At 43.0% G+C, this 19,897-nt stretch overlaps 1 protein-coding gene and 1 pseudogene across 1 annotated transcript; one reads left to right on the top strand and one right to left on the bottom strand.

Annotated features, from left to right (window-relative positions):
* The first annotated feature begins 437 nt into the window (after positions 1-437).
* LOC108298347 (centromere protein V-like protein 1) lies at positions 438-2,325 on the top strand. Its single transcript, XM_017521031.2, has one exon. It carries the CDS (start codon positions 471-473, stop codon positions 1,287-1,289), a length of 819 nt encoding a protein of 272 aa, XP_017376520.1. The 5' UTR covers positions 438-470; the 3' UTR covers positions 1,290-2,325.
* An 11,520-nt stretch (positions 2,326-13,845) lies between these two features.
* LOC119469882 lies at positions 13,846-13,964 on the bottom strand (annotated as a pseudogene).
* Positions 13,965-19,897: the final 5,933 nt, after the last annotated feature.

The following is a 19,897-nucleotide window of genomic DNA, read 5'->3' as shown; positions in this document are numbered from 1 at the left end:
TCAGTTTCTCTGGTTGGGTTCCCTGACGGAACATACTGTTGTGGGTCATCATATTTACTACACTCAACTTTGGTACAACTACTTACACACCACACATTCTCACCTCCCAAGGCTTTATGTATGACTCTGCCTCTTCTATAGTAGATGAATAATTCTTTTCTTAAGCTGATCTACCTACTGCTGCATGCTAACTAAAAGGTCTACTGTATTTTCAGTGTTTCAATATGTTAAGGTTAGGCTGATGATTTGAATCAACAATAGAAAATAGCATTTAGGAGAAGGGGCAACCGATAGGCTCAGTCAGAATTTCAGGCCAGCAAAGGCTGTTGTGATAGGGTCAAGGGAAGGGTCTCTTTACATCACATTCAACAAGTGGCCAATCCTGCCGGCGCAGACAAGGAGGCTGCTCAGTGACTGACGAGGAAATGGGGGTAGTGGGGTAGGCACCGGATCTGGAAGCCTCAGACGTCATGGGCAGAGTGAGGAACCCGACCACTGCTCTGCGGCGGAGGCTAAAACGGCCCGGGGACCCTCCCGCCTCCTGCGCGGCGTTCCGGGTCACCCGCGCCAGCCGCCGGCAGCGCCCCCGGGTCAGAGTCGGGGTCGGGAGCCCCGCGGCGGCCAAGAGGTGGCTGGGAAGGTGGTGGCAGAGGCGCCGATGGCGGCGGGTCCGGGAGAAACGCACTAGAGACCCGCTGCCCTCCGCACCACCCGCGGACCGGCATGAGCCAGCCGCGTCCCCCCGGGACCTGGACCTGGGCGCGCAGCGGGAGCGCTGGGAGAAGTTCAGGAAGCTGTGGGGTCTCAGCTGCGAGGGCGCCGCCAAGGTCCTGCTGGACACCTTCGAGTACCCGGGCCTCGTGCATCACACCGGGGGCTGCCACTGCGGCGCGGTCCGCTTTGCGGTCTGGGCCCCCGCAGATCTGCGCGTCGTGGATTGCAGCTGCAGGCTGTGCAGGAAGAAGCAGCACCGCCACTTCCTCGTCCCGGCCTCGCGCTTCACGCTGCTCCAGGGCGCGGACAGCATCGTCACCTACCGCTCCAACACGCACCCGGCGCTGCACAGCTTCTGCAGCAGGTGCGGGGTGCAGAGCTTCCACGCCGCGGTCTCTGACCCCCGCGTGTACGGCGTCGCCCCGCACTGCCTGGACGAGGGCACCGTGCGCAGCGTGGTCATCGAGGAGGTCGGCGGTGGCGACCCGGAGAAGGAGGACGCCGAGGAGCACAAGGCCATCCCCAAGACGTCCTCCCGGTCAGTCCCTGCCTGTGTCCGCGAACAGCAACAGTGACTGTCCGCGCAGAGAGGAACAGCGCAAGCACGCCCGAAACCGGCCGGCCGGCCGGCCCCGCGTGGAGCCTCCGACTACCTGCACAGATCACACGCTGTGAACGAGGTGTTTCTGGCCTGGTTAAACCGTGGTTTCCCTTCCAGGGTTTGCCCTTCCCCTCCGCTAGTTTTCAGTGAACTCGCTTACGTTCCAAACCTTGAACACAACTTTAATCTTGTGTACAACGTTACCCTTGCAATCCCATTAGCAAGAAGAGTGTCTCTGCTTTTTCTAGCCATCCGTTGACTGTATCTCTCGCTTTTACTGTTCTGCATACGGTTGTCACAAATCACCTGCAGATGATTCCCGTGTCCTGTACGTTCCTGGTGCTATTGTGAACAGGCTTGTTTTCAGCGCTTTGCGTCTGGTGTGTAGGACGGCAACACACAAACAGTTTGTAAACACCTTGCCAGGACGTCTTCCACTCATTATGGTGCGGTGCGCATGTGGGTGTTTTAGACAGACATTCACGTTTTCACTACTTAGACATCCAGTTATTTAGTGTTTTTAATATGATATATTTTAAGATTCATTAGTATTGCATACCTCATTGCTCTTACTAAACAAATGATGTTTTGATTCAGAAACTGTCTCTGGGAAGGGAGATGGGAGACAGGAATGAGAAACGTCTATGTGCTGTATGCCCTCTTTAATCTTTGTAAATACCTATCTTATACATGTGTTAAGTATTCAGAAATTAGTAAACATTTAATAAATAGAAAAGTATGTATTTCTATGCTGTATATTACAAAATCAGCTCTAATTTATATGTAATTCTTGATATCTGAAATTTTTTATCAAACCTCAGTGGTGAGTTCAATGATACATATCAATATTATCATTTTATGGCTTCATAGAATTAAAAAATATGGATCTTTCATAATTTATGTAATCAACCTTCTCTGATGGATGTTTAGCTTTTTGCCAACTTTCAGTGTAATAATAATAGTTCAAAGGCACAAACTTCAAATAAATGTCTGCATTGTTGTACCACTCGGGTAAACCTGCCTGGATAATCTTTCCATATTTTATTTGCTGTCTGTGTCTCCTCGGTACATGTTTCATTAGAATTGTTTAACTTGGTTTACCTTTTCAACACAGCGAAAGCAGATCAATTAAGTGCTGTGCTGGTGAGAAGGAATGGGAGCGGGGCTCAACCCTGAGGAAGAACAAGCTGTTGGTGAAGGGGGTGACTGAGAAAGAAATGAAGAGAAAGAAAAGCAGTGAGCACCTTGGATCCAGCAAGGAATATAGGGGAAAGGAAGAGGTGTTTAAGGGAGTCTTTGGGGGGTTTTACCACAGGTTGCAGGAAGTCAGTGTTTTTCCCAGTATTTCCAAAGGAGGCTTTAAAGTTAATGTTACTTTATGTGTTAGCTGTCCTTTTTCTATTGCACAAAAGTATGTCCTGCACTTCAAAATAGTAAATGAATATTTGTGAGCCATGGATGACAGTGGCCAGTGTGCCATGCTTCAGGCATCTCCTACTTCAAGGAAAGAGCAAGGGCTTGGCATTTGAGCCTGGGCTGAAAACCCAACTCTTCTACATACTACTGCCCAGTTTTGTAAAATCTGTAAAAATACAGAAATTAGCTGGGTGTGGTGGTGGGCGCCTATAATCAGGAGGCTGAGGCAGGAGAATTGCTTGAACCCTAGAGGGGGAGGTTGCAGTGAGCCAAGATGGCGCCACTGCACTCCAGCCTGGGCAACTGAGCGAGACTCTGTCTCAAAAAAAAAAAAAAAAAATTGTGTAAAACACCACCCTCATCTTCATTGTGGGAATGAAATGAGGATGTGTCTGCAATCTGCTGGCACAGTGGCTGACGCCCAGCAGACACTCAAGAATTTGCTGTGATGATTGCTCTTATTAGGTGAGGACACTGAGGAATAGAACCAAGGGTCATGATTGAACTCAATCCTAGGATTTAGACACTTTCATGGATATCCTCTCAGGTGCTATTTTTTTGGCACTTAAAGTGAGAGTTAGATCAATCCAGTGACAGGGTAGGAGGAACAGGAAGTAAGTCCGTAGGGTGCTGCATGATCTTTCTCCTCTTAACTGATTTATCAGACAAGATCCACTGTTTCTTGCCTATCCTCATTCATCCTTGCTGGTGATGAGGGGGAACCTCATCCTCTCCCACCTCATATCCTATTCTCTGCCAGCCTTCCTCCACTTTATGCATCCCAGGTGCCTGGCACTGTTTTTCATGCTAAGATAGAGCGTCGAACAAAAACCAGTCTCTAGGCCTTATCGCTTCCATCTAGTGGATGAGAAAGAGAACTTTCAGCCTCCAAACAGAGTGACTAGGAAAAAGTGGGGTGCCGTGGGAGCACAGAGGAGAGGCCAGTTAATAAGTTCATTCTTTTGCCAGTTAATAAACTTATTTGGGCCTCAGTTTTGCTGTCCTCCTCTCTAAAATTGTTATGATAATAACACTCATCTCCTAATCTTGTCATCTCTCCAGGATGACATACACAGGAACCTAAAGAGACCAGCCATGGCCAGGCATGGTGGCTCACGCCTGTAATCCCAGCACTTTGGTAGGCAGAGGCAGGTGGATCACAAGGTCAGGAGTTCAAGACCAGCCTGGCCAAGATGGTGAAACCCCGTCTCTACTAAAAACTACAGAAATTAGCCGGGTGCGGTGGCAGGCACATATCATCCCAGCTACTTGGGAGGCTGAGGCAGGAGAATTGCTTGAACCCGGGTGGCAGAGGTTGCAGTGAGTCAAGATCATGCCATTGCACTCCAGCCTGGGCGAAAGAGTGAGACTCCATCTCAAAAAATAAAAAATAATTAAAAAAAAAAGAGGCCCCATGTTATAGGTGAAACCATTAGCTCTGTGTCCTGTGTTAGTCACATGTCAGCATGGAGGGGAAGGGAAGCATTACGGGAGCCCTAGGAATCTGGTCTGCCCTGGAGTCATAGGTAAGGAAACGGGAGGTGGAGGCAGGGTTGGTGCCATTTCCATCTTCTCCTCTATCTCTTCACATCTACTGAAAAGGCTTCTTTTATGTATTAGGTGTTCTGCGCTATGAGGACTTATAATTACATTATTAGGTGACTAAAGTTAGTCCTCACAGGCTAGGCTATAGAAGGTGGTACCAGCAGTAGTATATCGCCCTCCAGTGGACGTTATAAGTAATAGCACATTGTTGGATGATTTTACTGTTAACCCTTGAGAAATTCAAAGGGGATGGGGTGACGCTTGCTTCCTCAGAGTCTCTAGGAAAGAAGCCCAGTAGTTAGGATGCCTTCCTCTATAATAAGCATTCTAGAAATTACAATCAGGAAGAATAGAATCAAGCAGAGAAAGAGTCACTGTTTTTTTCTGTGTCCTTTTTATGAAATAAGGCATTTTTCATAAAATCATTGCTCCCGTTTTATTTCCAGTTTTCTTTTCTTGTGCTAAATGACATCTTGGACTATTTAGAATATTAACAATAGAACCTACATCAGTGAATTTCCAGCGTCTAGTCATGTCCAATCAGGCAGCTTTGACTGTGATAGATGAACTTATAATAAAATAAATTATATTAACAACAAAGATAAAATACTCAAAACAAATGGATTCCTATTTCTCTTGTTACATTTTACTATTATCTATGTTCTTGAAGGTATTCGTGTTTTTCATCTGTACCGTGAAAGTCTTGCGGAATAGCGTGCCCCTGCTCATCTCTTCTCAGGAGTGTATTCAATGACTTCACATGGTGGGGGAATTTACAGCAGCAAGAAATCAGGCCTTCATTTGTTGTTATGTTGCTTGGCTAGAATTCATGAAATTATGTAGGAAATGTTAATAATACTGATTAAACTTTAATGTGTTTTGTGTCTGTAGCCATTACATTGTGAATAGATTAGCATACAAAATTGAGAAACTATTATTTTTGTATTTAACAACCCTTGTTCAATTTGCCAAGGAAGTCACTAGAGTCATTGTTGAATAAGTGAAGTTCTTGATGAATAAATGAAGTTCTGTACGGTTCTTTGTTGTTTGAGTCTTTACTTGTTAACATAAATAAGTTAAAACCCAAAATTCATGTTAGAACTCCACTTGGAGAGATGCTTGCTAGGTATTTATCAGTATATATCTGGCCAATCAATACCTTCAACACCCCCTGCATCCCACGCACACCAAATGCCCTGGTCTCCTAGCACTGACAAGTGGTTCCAGAGCAGTGAACTTTGCAAGTGACATCGGAAGGGATGGTTAGAGAAAATGGGACATAAGTCCTTGAAGCAGGGAATGGGAAAGGCAAACTGAGGATGTGATGAAGGGGTGGAGGAGCTAGGCCATTTCTATGAGTACACATGTGTGAGAATATATAGCTAATGTTTACTCAGAATGTGTTTCTTTACAAACTTCAATGCAAAATCTGTGCATATTCAAGGATATACATTTGTACATGTATGTACATAAATAGGCATTCAAGCACATAACTACAATCGATTTAATCAATTTTATTTATTCATTTTTATTTTTATTTTTGTTTTTATTTTTAAATATTAAATACTTTTATTTAGAAGTTCTGGAGAATGAGTCAGTTTTAACTGACAGAGTAATGAGACCTCAATTGCTAGACATGCAGCAGACTGGTTAATAGGAGTGAACTTGCTTGACTGTTTTCTCCCACATGAAAACTTTTCATCACCTCCAAAACTTTCATATTCTAAGAATGTAGCACCACTGTGTCCTTTTAAATCCCCTTACAATTCCGTATGCTACACACACACACACAAACATAATATGCTGACACATACTCTCTTTTGTGCCCAATTTTGTGAACCTTCTTAGGTTCAATGCAATGAATATGAAGAGCTTATATTCTTAACAGCTCTACCGTGGTCCTTTCCTAGTTTGCTTAAATTCTTTTAACTGTTACACCAAGACACCAAATCTCAAGAGACAAGTGACTTTCCAGAAGTCACGTGACGCCTCTTATTCGGAAATACTCACATTTTATGAAACTTGATTTACCCCAATCCATTTCTTTACATGTGAAATGGGAGAACAAAATCAACCTCCGAATTATGAGAATTAAATTAAAAGATGAACATGAAACACCTGCTATACTGCCCTGTTGCCACCAGCCTTGTCCCGCTGCTCTAGCTCCTGTGGCACTGCATGGACACGTGGTTGCTACAACTTAGTACTCCTATTAGAGGCATTTTCTTATTGTAACTGAAGGGATAGTTGGTCTAAATCAATTGAAATACCAGCATCAGGACATCCCAGCTTCAATGGCTTGTACCTGTAGTTGTCAACCTTTGCTATTTATGAGGCCGCCGCACTTCCGCAGACGTAGGAGAGACGAACTCCTGGAGCTCAAGGTCAGCCGGGGTTGGGTTCCTGCCACCGCACATGTGGCTCGCCTGAAATCTGCTACAAAGTAGTGGCGCATCCGCCCGCGCAACTCCAGTGGACAAAGAGCTTATTTATTCATTTTTAAACAGGTTAATTCATAGACATATTGATGTGTATGTGTAATGGATATTCCAAAATTTTCAAAAACACCGGCTAATAGTTTCCTCCACTTCTCTTTTCTCAAACTGTAAATACATTTTTTTTACAGAATTTCCTACCATTGGCAGGAAATAGTTTTAAGTTACATGCTTTCTAAATAAGTATAATTCTGGATGTTATTAAAACCCAATAGCAGTTCTACTTCAGTGACTGGTGCATAGTGAGTATTTTTTGGATAATAATATGTCAGATGATGTACAGGGCACTTGGGATTTCAAAAGAATTGGATAGTGTCCTTACCCTCAAATATCTCACAGAAAACAGAAATTCAACAAATATAATTTATGATCTAATATTGGGGCCAGGATAGAGGTCTGATCCTCATCTATGTCACACTCTTTCCAGCTTCTAAGACCTCGTATATGTTATTCCACTCTGGAAAATTTTAGTTCTACTTTTCACATAACTCCTACTTATTTGTTATATCTTAGATGGTGTGTCTCTTCCTTTGAAAAGCTGTATCTTGCCCCGTCTTGATATACATTGTCAGGACATCTAGAATCTCCCTACTGCTGTGAGCACCTATCACTGTTTGCTGTAGTTTGTTTTGTTGTCTTCCTCAACACACCGTGAGCTCCACAAGGACTGAGGTCAGCGACGCCTTGCTCATTTCTATATCCAGGAGCCTACTCCAATACCTGGCATACTAGTGTGAGAAAAGGCACTATAACAGTTGGAGTTTTGCTCTTGTTGCCCAGGCTGGAGTGCAGTGGCTTGCTCTCGGCTCACCACAACCTCTGCCTCCCGGGTTCAAGAGATTCTCCTGCCTCCCGAGTAGCTGGGATTACAGGCATGTGCTGCCACGCCCGGCTAATATTGTATTTTTAGTAGAGAAGGGGTTTTGCCATGTTGGTCAGGCTGGTCTCGAACTCCCAACCTTAGGTGATCCCCCCACCTCGGCCTCCTCAGTGCTGGGATTACAGGCGTGAGCCACCGCACCCAGTGTATAATTTTATTTTTAATCATTAGCTCTAGCGAGTTGGTATGAGCTGCCTACAGCATACTGCTGGTCCTGGTCCCTTCTCTCCACAGATTCATGTAACCCTGAGACAGAACCGAACCAGTCCATCACAAAGATGACCCTACCTTCTCCACTCCTTTTCCAACTGACCCCAGGACTAAAATTACAGCTCAGTTTCCCTAACATTTCCTTTCCTTTAAATCTCAACTCCTTTGCCCTAAACGTAAAGTTCTTAGTTTCCAGGAATCCCTGGCTCCAGCCAGTCACCATCATCTTTGGCTATGTTTTACCAGGGCAGGAACTCTAATATGCTTGGTGAACTGTTCTTCTTTATGGTCTTAATTAACCCTTTCCTCTGCAGGAGCAGTTTTTTTAACTTCATGGCAAAAGAATGTTAAAGGAGCCCTTGGTAATATTCTATTGCCTGGATTTGAAAGGGGAAGAATGGAGAGGGAGGGAAGGGAGGAGAAAGAAAGAGGGAGGGTAGGAGAGGGAGAGAGCAAGAAGGAGGTAGAGAGAAACGAAAGGAAGGAAGGAGAGAGAGAGAGATAAAGGCTGGAAGTAGGCTGGATGTTACTATTCCTGGCACCTGTAATATTTTCTGGACTTGAAATTTTTTTGTATGCAAATCCTTCCTTCTTTCTTAGTGAAAACTGTACTTTTTAATAAAGAATTATGTAACTGTAAGGATTACATTAGATTGTACATGTGAAACATTTAGAAAAGTAGCCCCAGGTAGGTCTTAAGTATTGGAATCAGAGTGCCTAAATTTGAATCATAACCTCTTTCTTTCTGGCTGGGTATTTCTCGGCAAGTTCATTAGCCTCTGAGTCTCAGGTTACTTTCTATGTAAATGGGGCATAAAACACTACCTACCTTATAATGTTGTTCTATGCATTAAAATGGGTGTTGAAACATAGTCATCCCTCAAACACACGCCTGTCATCCATACAACGATTATTCCCGGCCCTAGTGGCTAACACCTTCCCAATCTACTGTGTTGCTAGACTTCATGTTTCCCGGTGCTAGCTAGACCATCACATTGTTAGACCACTGTTTAACCTACTCTAAGGATTTCTGTTTGTCTTGTTTATTTATTTATTTTATTTTTTGAGACGGAGTTTCACTCATGTTACCCAGGCTGGAGTGCAATGGCTCGATCTCGGCTCACCGCAACCTCCGCCTCCTGGGTTCAGGCAATTCTCCTGCCTCAGCCTCCTGGGTAGCTGGGATTATAGGCGTACGCCACCATGCCCAGCTAATTTTTTGTATTTTAGTAGAGACGGGGTTTCACCACGTTGACCAGGATGGTCTCGATCTCTTGACCTTGTGATCCACCCGCCTCGGCCTCCCAAAGTGCTGGGATTACAGGCTTGAGCCACCGCGCCCGGCTGTTTGTCTTGTTTGTATGGATCAGGTTGCATTTAATTATTTTCCACTCCCATTTTCTGACCATAAAAGTATAGATGAGTAATAGTGCCTAATCTATACCAATAGCTCTATGCTAATCTTTGATGCTCACACAATGTACAAGATTAACAATACTGTGATTCTACTGTGCACAGCAGTCATTTATCATCTTCCTGGTAATCTCAAAAGATGGATTTCATTATCTCTAATTTACACAAGAGTAAGTAAGCTCAGAGGAGTGCAAGATCATATCCAGAGTCACAAAACCAGTAAGTTATGATCAAGGGTATTTATGAGTCTAGATCCCGTTTCCTTCACTGTAATTCAAACTGTCTTGAGTTCTACCAGTATGAAAGGTCAATACTTATTGTCTTCCCAAAAGAGCTACACGATCATTGAAGGCAGAGAATGATTTAGCATTCTCTTGTACCTCTGGTACCCAATTTAATGTTAACCCCATAATAAGTATGCATAAAATACCTGGTGACTACTTTACAAGGACTCAGTTTGCATTTAAAATTCTATATAATTTAACAAGGCTGAATCTGTAATGATATCACAACTAGAGAAAGAATGTGTCACTCAGACATTCTCTCCATTACAGTATTTTTCTGTTCTCAGAAGCTGTGTGAGCTGGTGAAAGAGACTTAAAGCAATAGCTATTTAATCAGATATTTGTTCCCAAAACTCCATAATCTTTATACTTTTTTACTTATAGAATCACATATTTAATTCAAAAATACCACTCGCTATTAATTACATGCATAAGATAAATAAGAGGATATCATGTTGTTTACTTTCATGTATTTAATTCCTCTTCAATTTGCTAAACTCTTATCTTACAACAATGAATTCTCATACAACATTGTTTAGTGAGCCTTCTCGTTCATTTGTTTGTTTGTTTTCTGTTTCTTTGAACTAGAATACAAGCTGTCATAGAGCAGGGACATTTACTCAATGAACAGTGTCAGTTTTCCTCACTGCTGAATCCCCAGCACCTAGAGGGATAGCTAATCATATTAAGTGAATAGTAACTACTTGCATGAATAATCTAATCTACAAACCAGCCTTGGACACAAAGTCCATCCTAAACAGGGCTCCTTTCTGAATTCTGAGTACCATGGAAAGTAGCCAAGGTAAGCTGCGGGGAGTCCCAGAGTCTAGTAAGGCCAATACAACTAAGACGGCAGGCGTCTGGATTCAAGCAGATCTAGAGGCTTCTGCCTCTCTCACTTGCAAGTTGTGTGACATCAGGATTGCGTTAGAACCACTCTTAGCCTGCCACCTCCTCTGCACGTTTCTTATATAAAAGTCACAAATGCTGTCATTCATTTACTCAAGAAGCATTTATCGAATGTCCTCTATGTGCCTGGCACTGTGATGGGTGCTGGGAATAAAAAGAGGAATAAACAGGAAGAAATACATTTCCTGGCCTCTGGAAGCTCACAGTTCAGTTAATAAGACAAACACCTTACCACTGTTTACAGCACAATGGAATTAGGGCTAAAATAGACATGTTATGGCTTGCTATTGGTACATATAGTAAGGAAAGCTTTTGTTGTTCACATTCCAGTCTTTCTATCAATAAAACCTTATACCTTTAAAAGGCCCTAGACCTGCCTCTTGAATTGTTTGTGTATAAAATTTAACATGGTAGAGAGAGCAAGGAATTATTTCTGGTTCAGCTGTATCCAAGTGTAGCTCAAAAATTCAAATGGAAACAGACATGGCAAAAGTCACAATGGAGCAAAATCTACTTTCCTCTGTGGAGATTCTCATCAACGTTGGCACATGAGTGGTATCCATAGGTCTCTACGATGCAAGAAAGGATCTTCAGAATAAGCCCCATCACTTTGGAGCAGAAGCGGCTGAGGCCTGATTCAGCTCCACACAAGAAAAATGTGCTGAGGTTGCTCTGGCTGGACGTGGTTCTGGAGTTATCAAGGCACAGAGATGACTCAGACAGTATCCCTGTCCTCTGGGAGTTTACACTCTAACAGGCAGAAATATAAACAGATAATTTCAATGAGTGCATATTTTTCTTTCCCAACCTACCCTGAGAGACATTTATCAATTCCTTCTCTGCTTTCTACAGATGAGGAAACAGGGTAGTTTCAGTAACTACCCTCTTCAGTAACTTGGGTAGTAGGTAACAGAGCTGGGTTTTGCATCCAGATCTGTCTCCAAAGCCAGACCTCTATCCACTCACTATGACAACACGTCACCTATATTGTACTTGCTGAAATATACCTGCCCTTCCTGATGAGACATGTGCGATGCTTCCAATAGGGTTCATGCCTGAAAAATCTCAGCACCCAGCAGAAAAGAGCACCCGGTAAAGTGCTAGGATAGAGCTCAAAATTGCTGCTCTGAAGCCAGTAGCCTGGGGTCAACTATTTCACTTTATAGCGAGTCTGAAAGGTGAAGGAAGCATGATGGAAAGTGAAAGCAGAGCCGGGGAAGTGCACCTTTAAGTTTCAAAAGAAAACAGATGGGTTTGCTGTAGGCATGAACTTGGAATAAAGGGCACAGAGCATTGGATTCAGGCTGATCCAGTGATGAAAACTGATCACACTGCTACCTAGCTCTGTGTCCCTGACCAAGCTAAGCTTTTGTATAGCTTGATCACACCCACACACCCTCAGCCTGGTTTATAGAGGCCTTCCTCTGTGTTTCCAGTGACTCATCTTCTCAGCTCTGTCAGCATTCTCTTTTTTGTTTTTGTTTTTGTTTTTGTTTTTGTTTTTGAGACAGAGTTTCGCTCTTGTTACCCAGGCTGGAGTGCAATGGCGCGATCTCGGCTCACCGCAACCTCCGCCTCCCAGGTTCAGGCAATTCTCCTGCCTCAGCCTCCTGAGTCGCTGGGATTACAGGCACGTGCCACCATGCCCAGCTAATTTTTTGTATTTTTAGTAGAGACGGGGTTTCACCATGTTGACCAGGATGGTCTCGATCTCTTGACCTCGTGATCCACCCGCCTTGGCCTCCCAAAGTGCTGGGATTACAGGCTTGAGCCACCGCGCCCGGCCCAGCATTCTCATCAAAATGTTTGGCAATTACATTTCTGAATAACTGTCTGCCCACTAGACTAAAAGCGCTTTGTAGCCTTCGCTTGGATCTTCCCTGTGTCCAAAAAGCCGTCGTGTTCAGTAAGTGTTTATTGTGTGACCCACTCCTCAGTAAAGGATAACTAGTATTCCACCACCACATTCAAACTTCTCTTCACTTAGAGGGGGATTTGGGCCTTTCATCCATACCCCGTGTTTAGAGCCCTCCAGACCTTCCACACCGTTAATTCATTCACCTCTTAATGAATCTTGGTCAACTCCTTATCTTCTTCACTGATCTGGTCTTAGGGTGAGAGCCCATTAGATGATTTACTAAAACTTTCTCAAATACAAACTGTGATACACAATGAGTCTTTAATAAATATTGTTGAAAGAGACAAACATGTTGAGTTAATAGAAGCCTAGCAATAGTATTATTTTATATCAGAGTTTAAATTCATAGATATCATTTTGACAGAATTAAATATGTGAATCCAATGACTGGTGAAACTGCCAACATAAGTGAACATTTTCACACTCACAAGGAGATGATTTTCCTGGCTTTCCTCATACTCCTGCGGTAACTCCTTTTCAATCTACTTGAATTTTTCTTCTTCTCGGTAGCTGTCTTCTTGATGTGCCAGACAAAGACTTTTTTTTTTTTTTTGAGACAGAGTCTTGATTTTGTCACCCAGGCTGGAGTGCAGTGGCATAATCTCAGCTCACTGCAACCTCTGCCTCCCGGGTTCAAGGGATTCTCCTGCCTCAGCCTCCTGAGTAGCTGGGACTACAGGCACGTGCCACCACGCCCAGCTAATTTTTGTATTTTTAGTAGAGACAGGGTTTTGCCATGTTGTCCACGCTGGTCTTGAACTCCTGACAGCAGGCGATCCACCTGCCTTGGCCTCCCAAAGTGCTGGGATTATAGGCATAAGCCACTGGGCCGGGCTGGCAAAGACTTTTAATTCATCACGTATAGAGCCATTTTTATGTTCTGGGTATGCATCGGCCTTTACCCACTAGACCTCAGGAAATCTAGACTGAAATACAGTAAGCATTATTGAGTATTTATTGAATTAATTGATATTTTACTGTGCTACTCATAGCAAAAGAAAACTATCTTCAAATCTGGGATTAGTACAGTATGTACCATAATTTCGATATTTTGTATTAGATGCCAAGTAAAGTTTTCCATTGCATATGAGGTACTGAGGGAGCAGGGAATTCTGATTCATTTTTTCAGTGTCATCCCTCATCATAGCTAGAACAGTCTAAACCACAGGACATAACTTGGGTTAACATTTTTCAGAACTCAGTAATGCATTCACCACTTTTAAGGCTTTTTACAATTATAGATACCATTGTGCTGTTTTTTTCTTTTTAAATATTTTTTGTTATTTATTTATTTGTTTATTTATTTTATTTTATTATTATTATTTTTTTTGAGACGGAGTTTCGCTCTTGTTGCTCAGGCTGGAGTGCAATGGAGTGATCTCGGCTCACCGCAACCTCTGCCTCCTGGGTTCAGGCAATTCTCCTGACTCAGCCTCCATATTTATTTATTTTTTTATATAAGCTGACAGCACACGGTATTCCCAGGTGGTCTCCCATCCAAGTACTAACCAGGCCCGACCTTGCTTAGCTCCCGAGATCAGACGAGATCAGGTGTGTTCAGGGTGGTGTGGCCGTAGACTGTGCGGTTTTTTTCTAATATTTTCAGTGAAACAGAATTACATAAAATTGAAATTAATTTAAAATAACATATGTAACTATAAAAGTGGAAAAGCAGGGTAGGAAAGATAACTTCATAAAGAAATACAGACCCGGCGCAGTGGCTCACGCCTGTAATCCCAACACTGTAGGAAGCCGAGGTGGGCAGATCACCTGAGGTCAGGAGTTTGAGACCAGCCCGGCCAACATGGTGAAACCCCATCTCTATTAAAAATACAAAAAATTAACCATGTGTGGTGGCAGGCGCCTGTAATCCCAGCTAGTCGGGAGGCTGAGGCAGGAGAATCGCTTGAACCCAGGAGGCAGAGGTTGTAGCGAGCCGAGATTGCACCACTGCACTCCAACCTGGGTAACAAGAGTGAAACTTCATCTCAAAAAAAAAAAAAATGTTTAAAAGGTATTTTTTTACATTTTTCATTGAAAAATTTCCTTAAATTACTTAAATCAATTCACTTCAAATAATTATTTTATTTATTCTTCATTCTTTTTATTAAAATGAAATAAATACTAGATTTCCACACTACTAAACACTTCATATGTATTCTCTCATCCAATCCTCGTAAAGCAACTCAGAATGCATAATACCATTTCCATTTTCAAGATGAGAAAACTGAGACCAAGGAAGTTAGAAAAGATAGCCCAAATCTGCTATGCCACAGATTTGGGATGGATACCCACAGTCGTATGATGCCAAAGCCCACAAAGACTGCTGAGTAAGCAGCATAGGCCATTGTCAGCTTAATTATCCAGCAACATTCTCTCCAACACAGTTTCATGGAATTTATGATCTGAACACTATCAACACTATCAGCCAACTTCTCATCCCTAAACCGCTCCCCAGATCCTGTGGCAAAATGCTCAGGACACCCAATGAGATGAGGTATGGCTTTTTTTTTTTTTCTTAAATACAGTTATAATTTCTGTCTTTTGTTTAGATGCTTTCTCAGAGAGAAAAAAAATCGTTTACAATATCCTGCTGTCAGCCAAAGATTGTGTTCTGGGGAGGGTCCTTTATTGCAGAAATGGTTTCTGATTGAACGAATGCAAACTGCAAGCTTAGATTCTGCTTCTGTAAAAACAGATGACAGAAGGGGAGGACAGAAGGATGGCTTCTATTCTTGGGGAAACAAGGAGTCTGATAATGGATGAAAGATTTAAACAGAGAGAAAAAACTGGGCAATTGCCAACACGGTAGGAAACCTGAAGGAAAGATCAGTTATCTGGAAAGGAAATGTTATGGTGATTTTCCATGGAGTGTGTAATATCAACGCCCTTCCCCAATCACCACACAAAGATCTTGATGTGGCTGTGATATACTATGTGTTTACTAAAAAAATAAAACACATACATAACTATTAAAATTTTAATGTCCAAGTAGCACTAAAATTATTATGACTATCACCAGTTTTCTGTGTTCCACACTTCTGGGAGTTATTACTTTCAGAAAAGAGAAAGGGCTTTGATGTTAGACAGACCTGGAATGGATAGTTTCATTTCAAAGAGGGCAGAACAGGTAAGCAAACAGTTAACAGTCTTGTTTATAATTACACATGTTATATTTCACAGCCTGAGGTAATACCCCAGTCTTGGATTATGGCATCCTTTCCATAGAGTTGCAGAGTAAGCCATGGTATTCCTGATGAGATAGCCACCTTCCTGGCGACACCATTTCCTCCCGGACCATCGAAAACTTCAGCAGGACCCAGCACCCTTTTAATGTGACAGGAGCCTCTGAGTCAGCACTAAAAGGAGTTTTCCTGAAGTCAAGAGGCATGCAGTACACTTTCCTAACGTTTTAATGTGGGGAAAGACCAGACAGCTCAGAAAATGACAGCGACATTAGAAGCATCTTCTCTGGAAGTTCGGTGGCTCATCCACTGTGAAAGGCTTGGAAACTGCACCTGCCCCTTCTCTCACTGCTCTCTATGTGAGGTTGAATCTTCAGAGAGAGAGTAGCTCTCCACAATCTGCGGTGGCTGTGAAAGGTTGCGGGGAGAGCCCTACCTCATAGCCTGGTACCATTCACAGTCACACAGAGCTTTCATTCAAGGGTTTCCCTATGGGCAGGCACCAGGAAAATACAGTCTTGCAGCATTCTGTCTTCAGAAATTGGCTCCCGATCATAGACCACACAGTATTTGGCTGATTTTAAGAAATTAGGAACAAGCATATCCAGGAAAAGTGAGGGTTACAGTGGTCATAATAAGTGACATTACTGGCAAAGAGAGACATCAATGTACTGGAAACAGCACAGGGCTTTGAGGCAGACAGATTTGCAGTTGAAAACAAACTCCAGCACTAGCTAGCTGTGTTTTTTTGAGCAAGTTGCTTAACATCCATTTATTCCTTAAACGAATGTGTATTGACTGCTTGCCATATACCATGTATTATTCTCTCTGTTAATTTCTCATCAGACAAATGGAGATAATAATACCACCTACCTCCTAAACAAGCCCCCTGCTGGGACCACATGGATTAAAGGAGCCCACCTCCGTTTTCCCCACATCCCCTGTTCTCACAGCTTTCCTGCTTCCCACGCATCAGTACTTTAATTATCTGTTCCATTAGACTGTGGGCTCTTTGAGCCTGAGATCAAACTTGAATCATCATGTGTGCCTGCAGTGCTTGGAATCTAGTGCTCTGAAGGTCTTCAGTAAACATTTATTCTATGAAGAATATGGAACATCCTACACACTCAATAGAGTTTAGATGTTATTGTACTGATTACGTGTTAGTTGGCAATAATCTTTTAAAAAAGTGACTACAGGATGTCTTTCAACTCCAATTTTCCTCACTAAGAGAAGGGTCTATGTCTTTCAACCCCATACTTCTCAAATTTCCAGCACCAGTATATTCTTGAATTCTTGATTTCTTGATTTCTTTCTTTCTTTCTTTCTTTTTTTTTTTTTTTTTTTGTCGACAGAGTTTCACTCTTGTTGCCCAGGCTGGAGTGCAATGGTGCAATCTTGGTTCACTGCAACTCTGCTTCCTGGGTTCAAGCGATTCTCTTGCCTCAGCCTTCCGAGTAGCTGGGATTACAGGTGTGCACCACCATGCCTGGCTAATTTTGTATTTTTAGTAGACATGGGGTTTCTCCATGTGGGTCAGGCTGGTCTTGAACTCCCAACTTCAGGTGATCCACCTGCTTTGGCCTCCCAAAGTGCTGGGATTACAGACATGAACCACCATGCCCAGCCAGAATTCTTGATTTCTTAATGTATCTGAGTATATCTGTTAGTGTGATTTTCCTCCTAATGGGATTGAACTGAATAATTCACTGATTGCTTCCCGCATGCAGAGTGATGGGTATATATAGGCATGCTAATTAAAGTATTTTATTTTATAGGTAAAATGCATAAGTATCATTCAGGCTTACATAGATATACTTTAAGGTGTGAACCCAGTGATCAATGGAATTGTCAAGTACAGGTAAGCACTCTTGTAACTCTTGTATTCACAAGAGGTAGTTCCACTTATCTCCTATTTCTCTATGTCCCTTCCTTGTGTTCCCCTGTTTCTGTAGATAGGACAAAGACCATATTTCCTTGGTATTTACGGATCCAGCATACAGGTCATTGGTTGAAACCTGATAAGCATACTGATTATTTGCTGAATTAACCTTAGTAATGACACTGATAGGAAAACAAGCTCCCTAACCCAGTATGGAATTAGAAAAACAAGTGCCACCACTATTAGTTCTAATGTGTAGCTTTGTGTATCAGGTACCAGATGAACTCTTGTAGTGAGTTATGAGGTTCTGAGGAAGAAGAACTTTGACTCCTTTTACTGAGACATTGCATATGGTAACTGTCACAGTAAATCAAAGTAGCTTTTCCCAGATCTTGGTCATTCATGTATCACCTTTAGGATTTTTAACATATCCAAATATTGTATCTCTTGTGAGATCTCTTGTGAGATACGGTATTTGGATATGTTAAAAGTCCTAAAGATTAGGGATCCAAGATGGCAGAATAGGAACAGCTCTGGAGTGCAGTTTCCAGCAAGAACAATAAAGAGGGTGAGTGATCACTGCAATTCCAAACAAGTTATTACTGCCCACAGACCAGGAGATTCCCAGGCTGAGAAGCGTCACAAGTTTCCAGCATGGCTGTTTCAGCCAGGGCAGTGGGTCTCTGCACAAAAACTCACACAAATCTGGGCAGCTGTTTCACCTGGCACATGGAATGCCTGGGAGACAGCTGCCCATTCAACTAAAAAAAAGGGGGCTGAAACAGGGAGCCAGGTGATCTGGCTCGGCAGGTCCCACTCCTACAAAAACCAGCAATCTGAAACGCTCTGGATAGAGAGTTTCACAGCAAGTGCAGCTGGACCTGGGACGGTCCAGCTCTGTGGCAGGAAGGGCATCTGCCACTAGAGAGGCAGTCCAACACTACCGAGGCAGTCCACCATTACAAAGGCAGTCCACCATTACTGAGGCAGTCTGCCACTACTCAGGCAGACCACCATTACCAAGGCAATCCACCATTACTGAGGCAGACTGCCATTACTGAGGCAGTTCTAACTATACTTCTATACGCAAAACTGCAAGGAAGTTCACATAGCAGCTGGGCAGAGCCCACGGCAGCTCAGCAACACCTCTGCTGGTAGACTGTGATTAGGCTACCTCCTAGCTGGGCAGGGCATCTCTGAAAAAAGGCAGCAGCACGTCAGGAACTTATAAATAAAGCTTCACCTTCCCAGGACAGAGCACCTGGGAAAACAGGCGATTATGAGTTCCACTGCAGCAGATATAAACACACCTGCCCAGCAGCTCTGAATGAAACAATGGAGCTCACAGCTCAGCACTTGAGCTCCTATAAGGGTCAGACTGTCTCCTCAAGCAGCTCCCTGACCCCCGTATATCCAAAGAGACACCTCATAAAGGGGAGCTCAGGCTGACATCTAGCAGGTATCCTTCTGGGACAAAGATAACAGAAGAAGAAACTGGCAGAAACCCGTACTGTTCTGCAGCCACCATAGGTGATCCCCAGGCAAGCAGGATCTGGAGTGGACCTCCAGCAGTCCTACAGCAGAGAAGCCTGAATTTCAGAAGGAAAACTAAAAAACAGAAAGAAATAACTTCATCATCAACAGAAAGGATGTCCACTCAGAGACCCCATCTGAAACTCACCAATTACAAAGACCACAGGTAGATAAACCCACAAAGATGGGAAGAATCCAGCACTAAAAGGATGAAAATGCCCAAAACCAGAACGCCTCTCCTCCTACAAGGGATCACAACTCCTCACCAGCAAGGGAACAAGGCTGGATGGAGAATGAGTCTGATGAATTGACAGAAATAGGCTTCAGAAGGTGAGTAATAACAAACTTCTCTGAGCTAAAAGAACATGTTCTAATCCAATGCAAAGAAACTAAGAACTTTGAAAAAAGGTTTGATGAAATGCTAACTAGAATAAACAGCTTAGAGAAGAATATAAATGACCTGATGGAGCTGAAAAACACAACACGAGAACTTTGCGAAGCATATACAAGTTTCAATAGCCGAAAGGATATCAGAGATTGAAGATCAACTCAGTGAAATAAAACCAGAAGGCAAGAGTAGAGAAAAAAGAATGAAAGGAAATGAACAAAGACTCCAAGAAATACGGGATTATGTGAAAAGACCTAATCTATGTTTGATAGGTGTACCTGAATGTGACAGAGAGAATGAATCCAAGCTGGAAAACACTCTTCAGGATATTATCCAGGAGAATTTCACCAACCTAGCAAGGCAGGCGAATATTCAAATCCAAGAAATACAGAGACCACCACAAATATATACCTCAAGAAGAGCAATGCCAAGGCACATAATTGTCAGATTCACCAGGGCTGAAATGAAGGAAAAAATGCTAAGGGCAGTCAGGGAGAAAGGTCGGGTTATTCACAAACAGAAGC

Source organism: Cebus imitator, unplaced genomic scaffold, assembly GCF_001604975.1.
Source record: "Cebus imitator isolate Cc_AM_T3 unplaced genomic scaffold, Cebus_imitator-1.0 Scaffold942, whole genome shotgun sequence".
In the NCBI taxonomy this organism is placed as follows: Eukaryota; Metazoa; Chordata; class Mammalia; order Primates; family Cebidae; genus Cebus; species Cebus imitator.
This window is presented reverse-complemented; position numbering and strand designations above follow the sequence as displayed.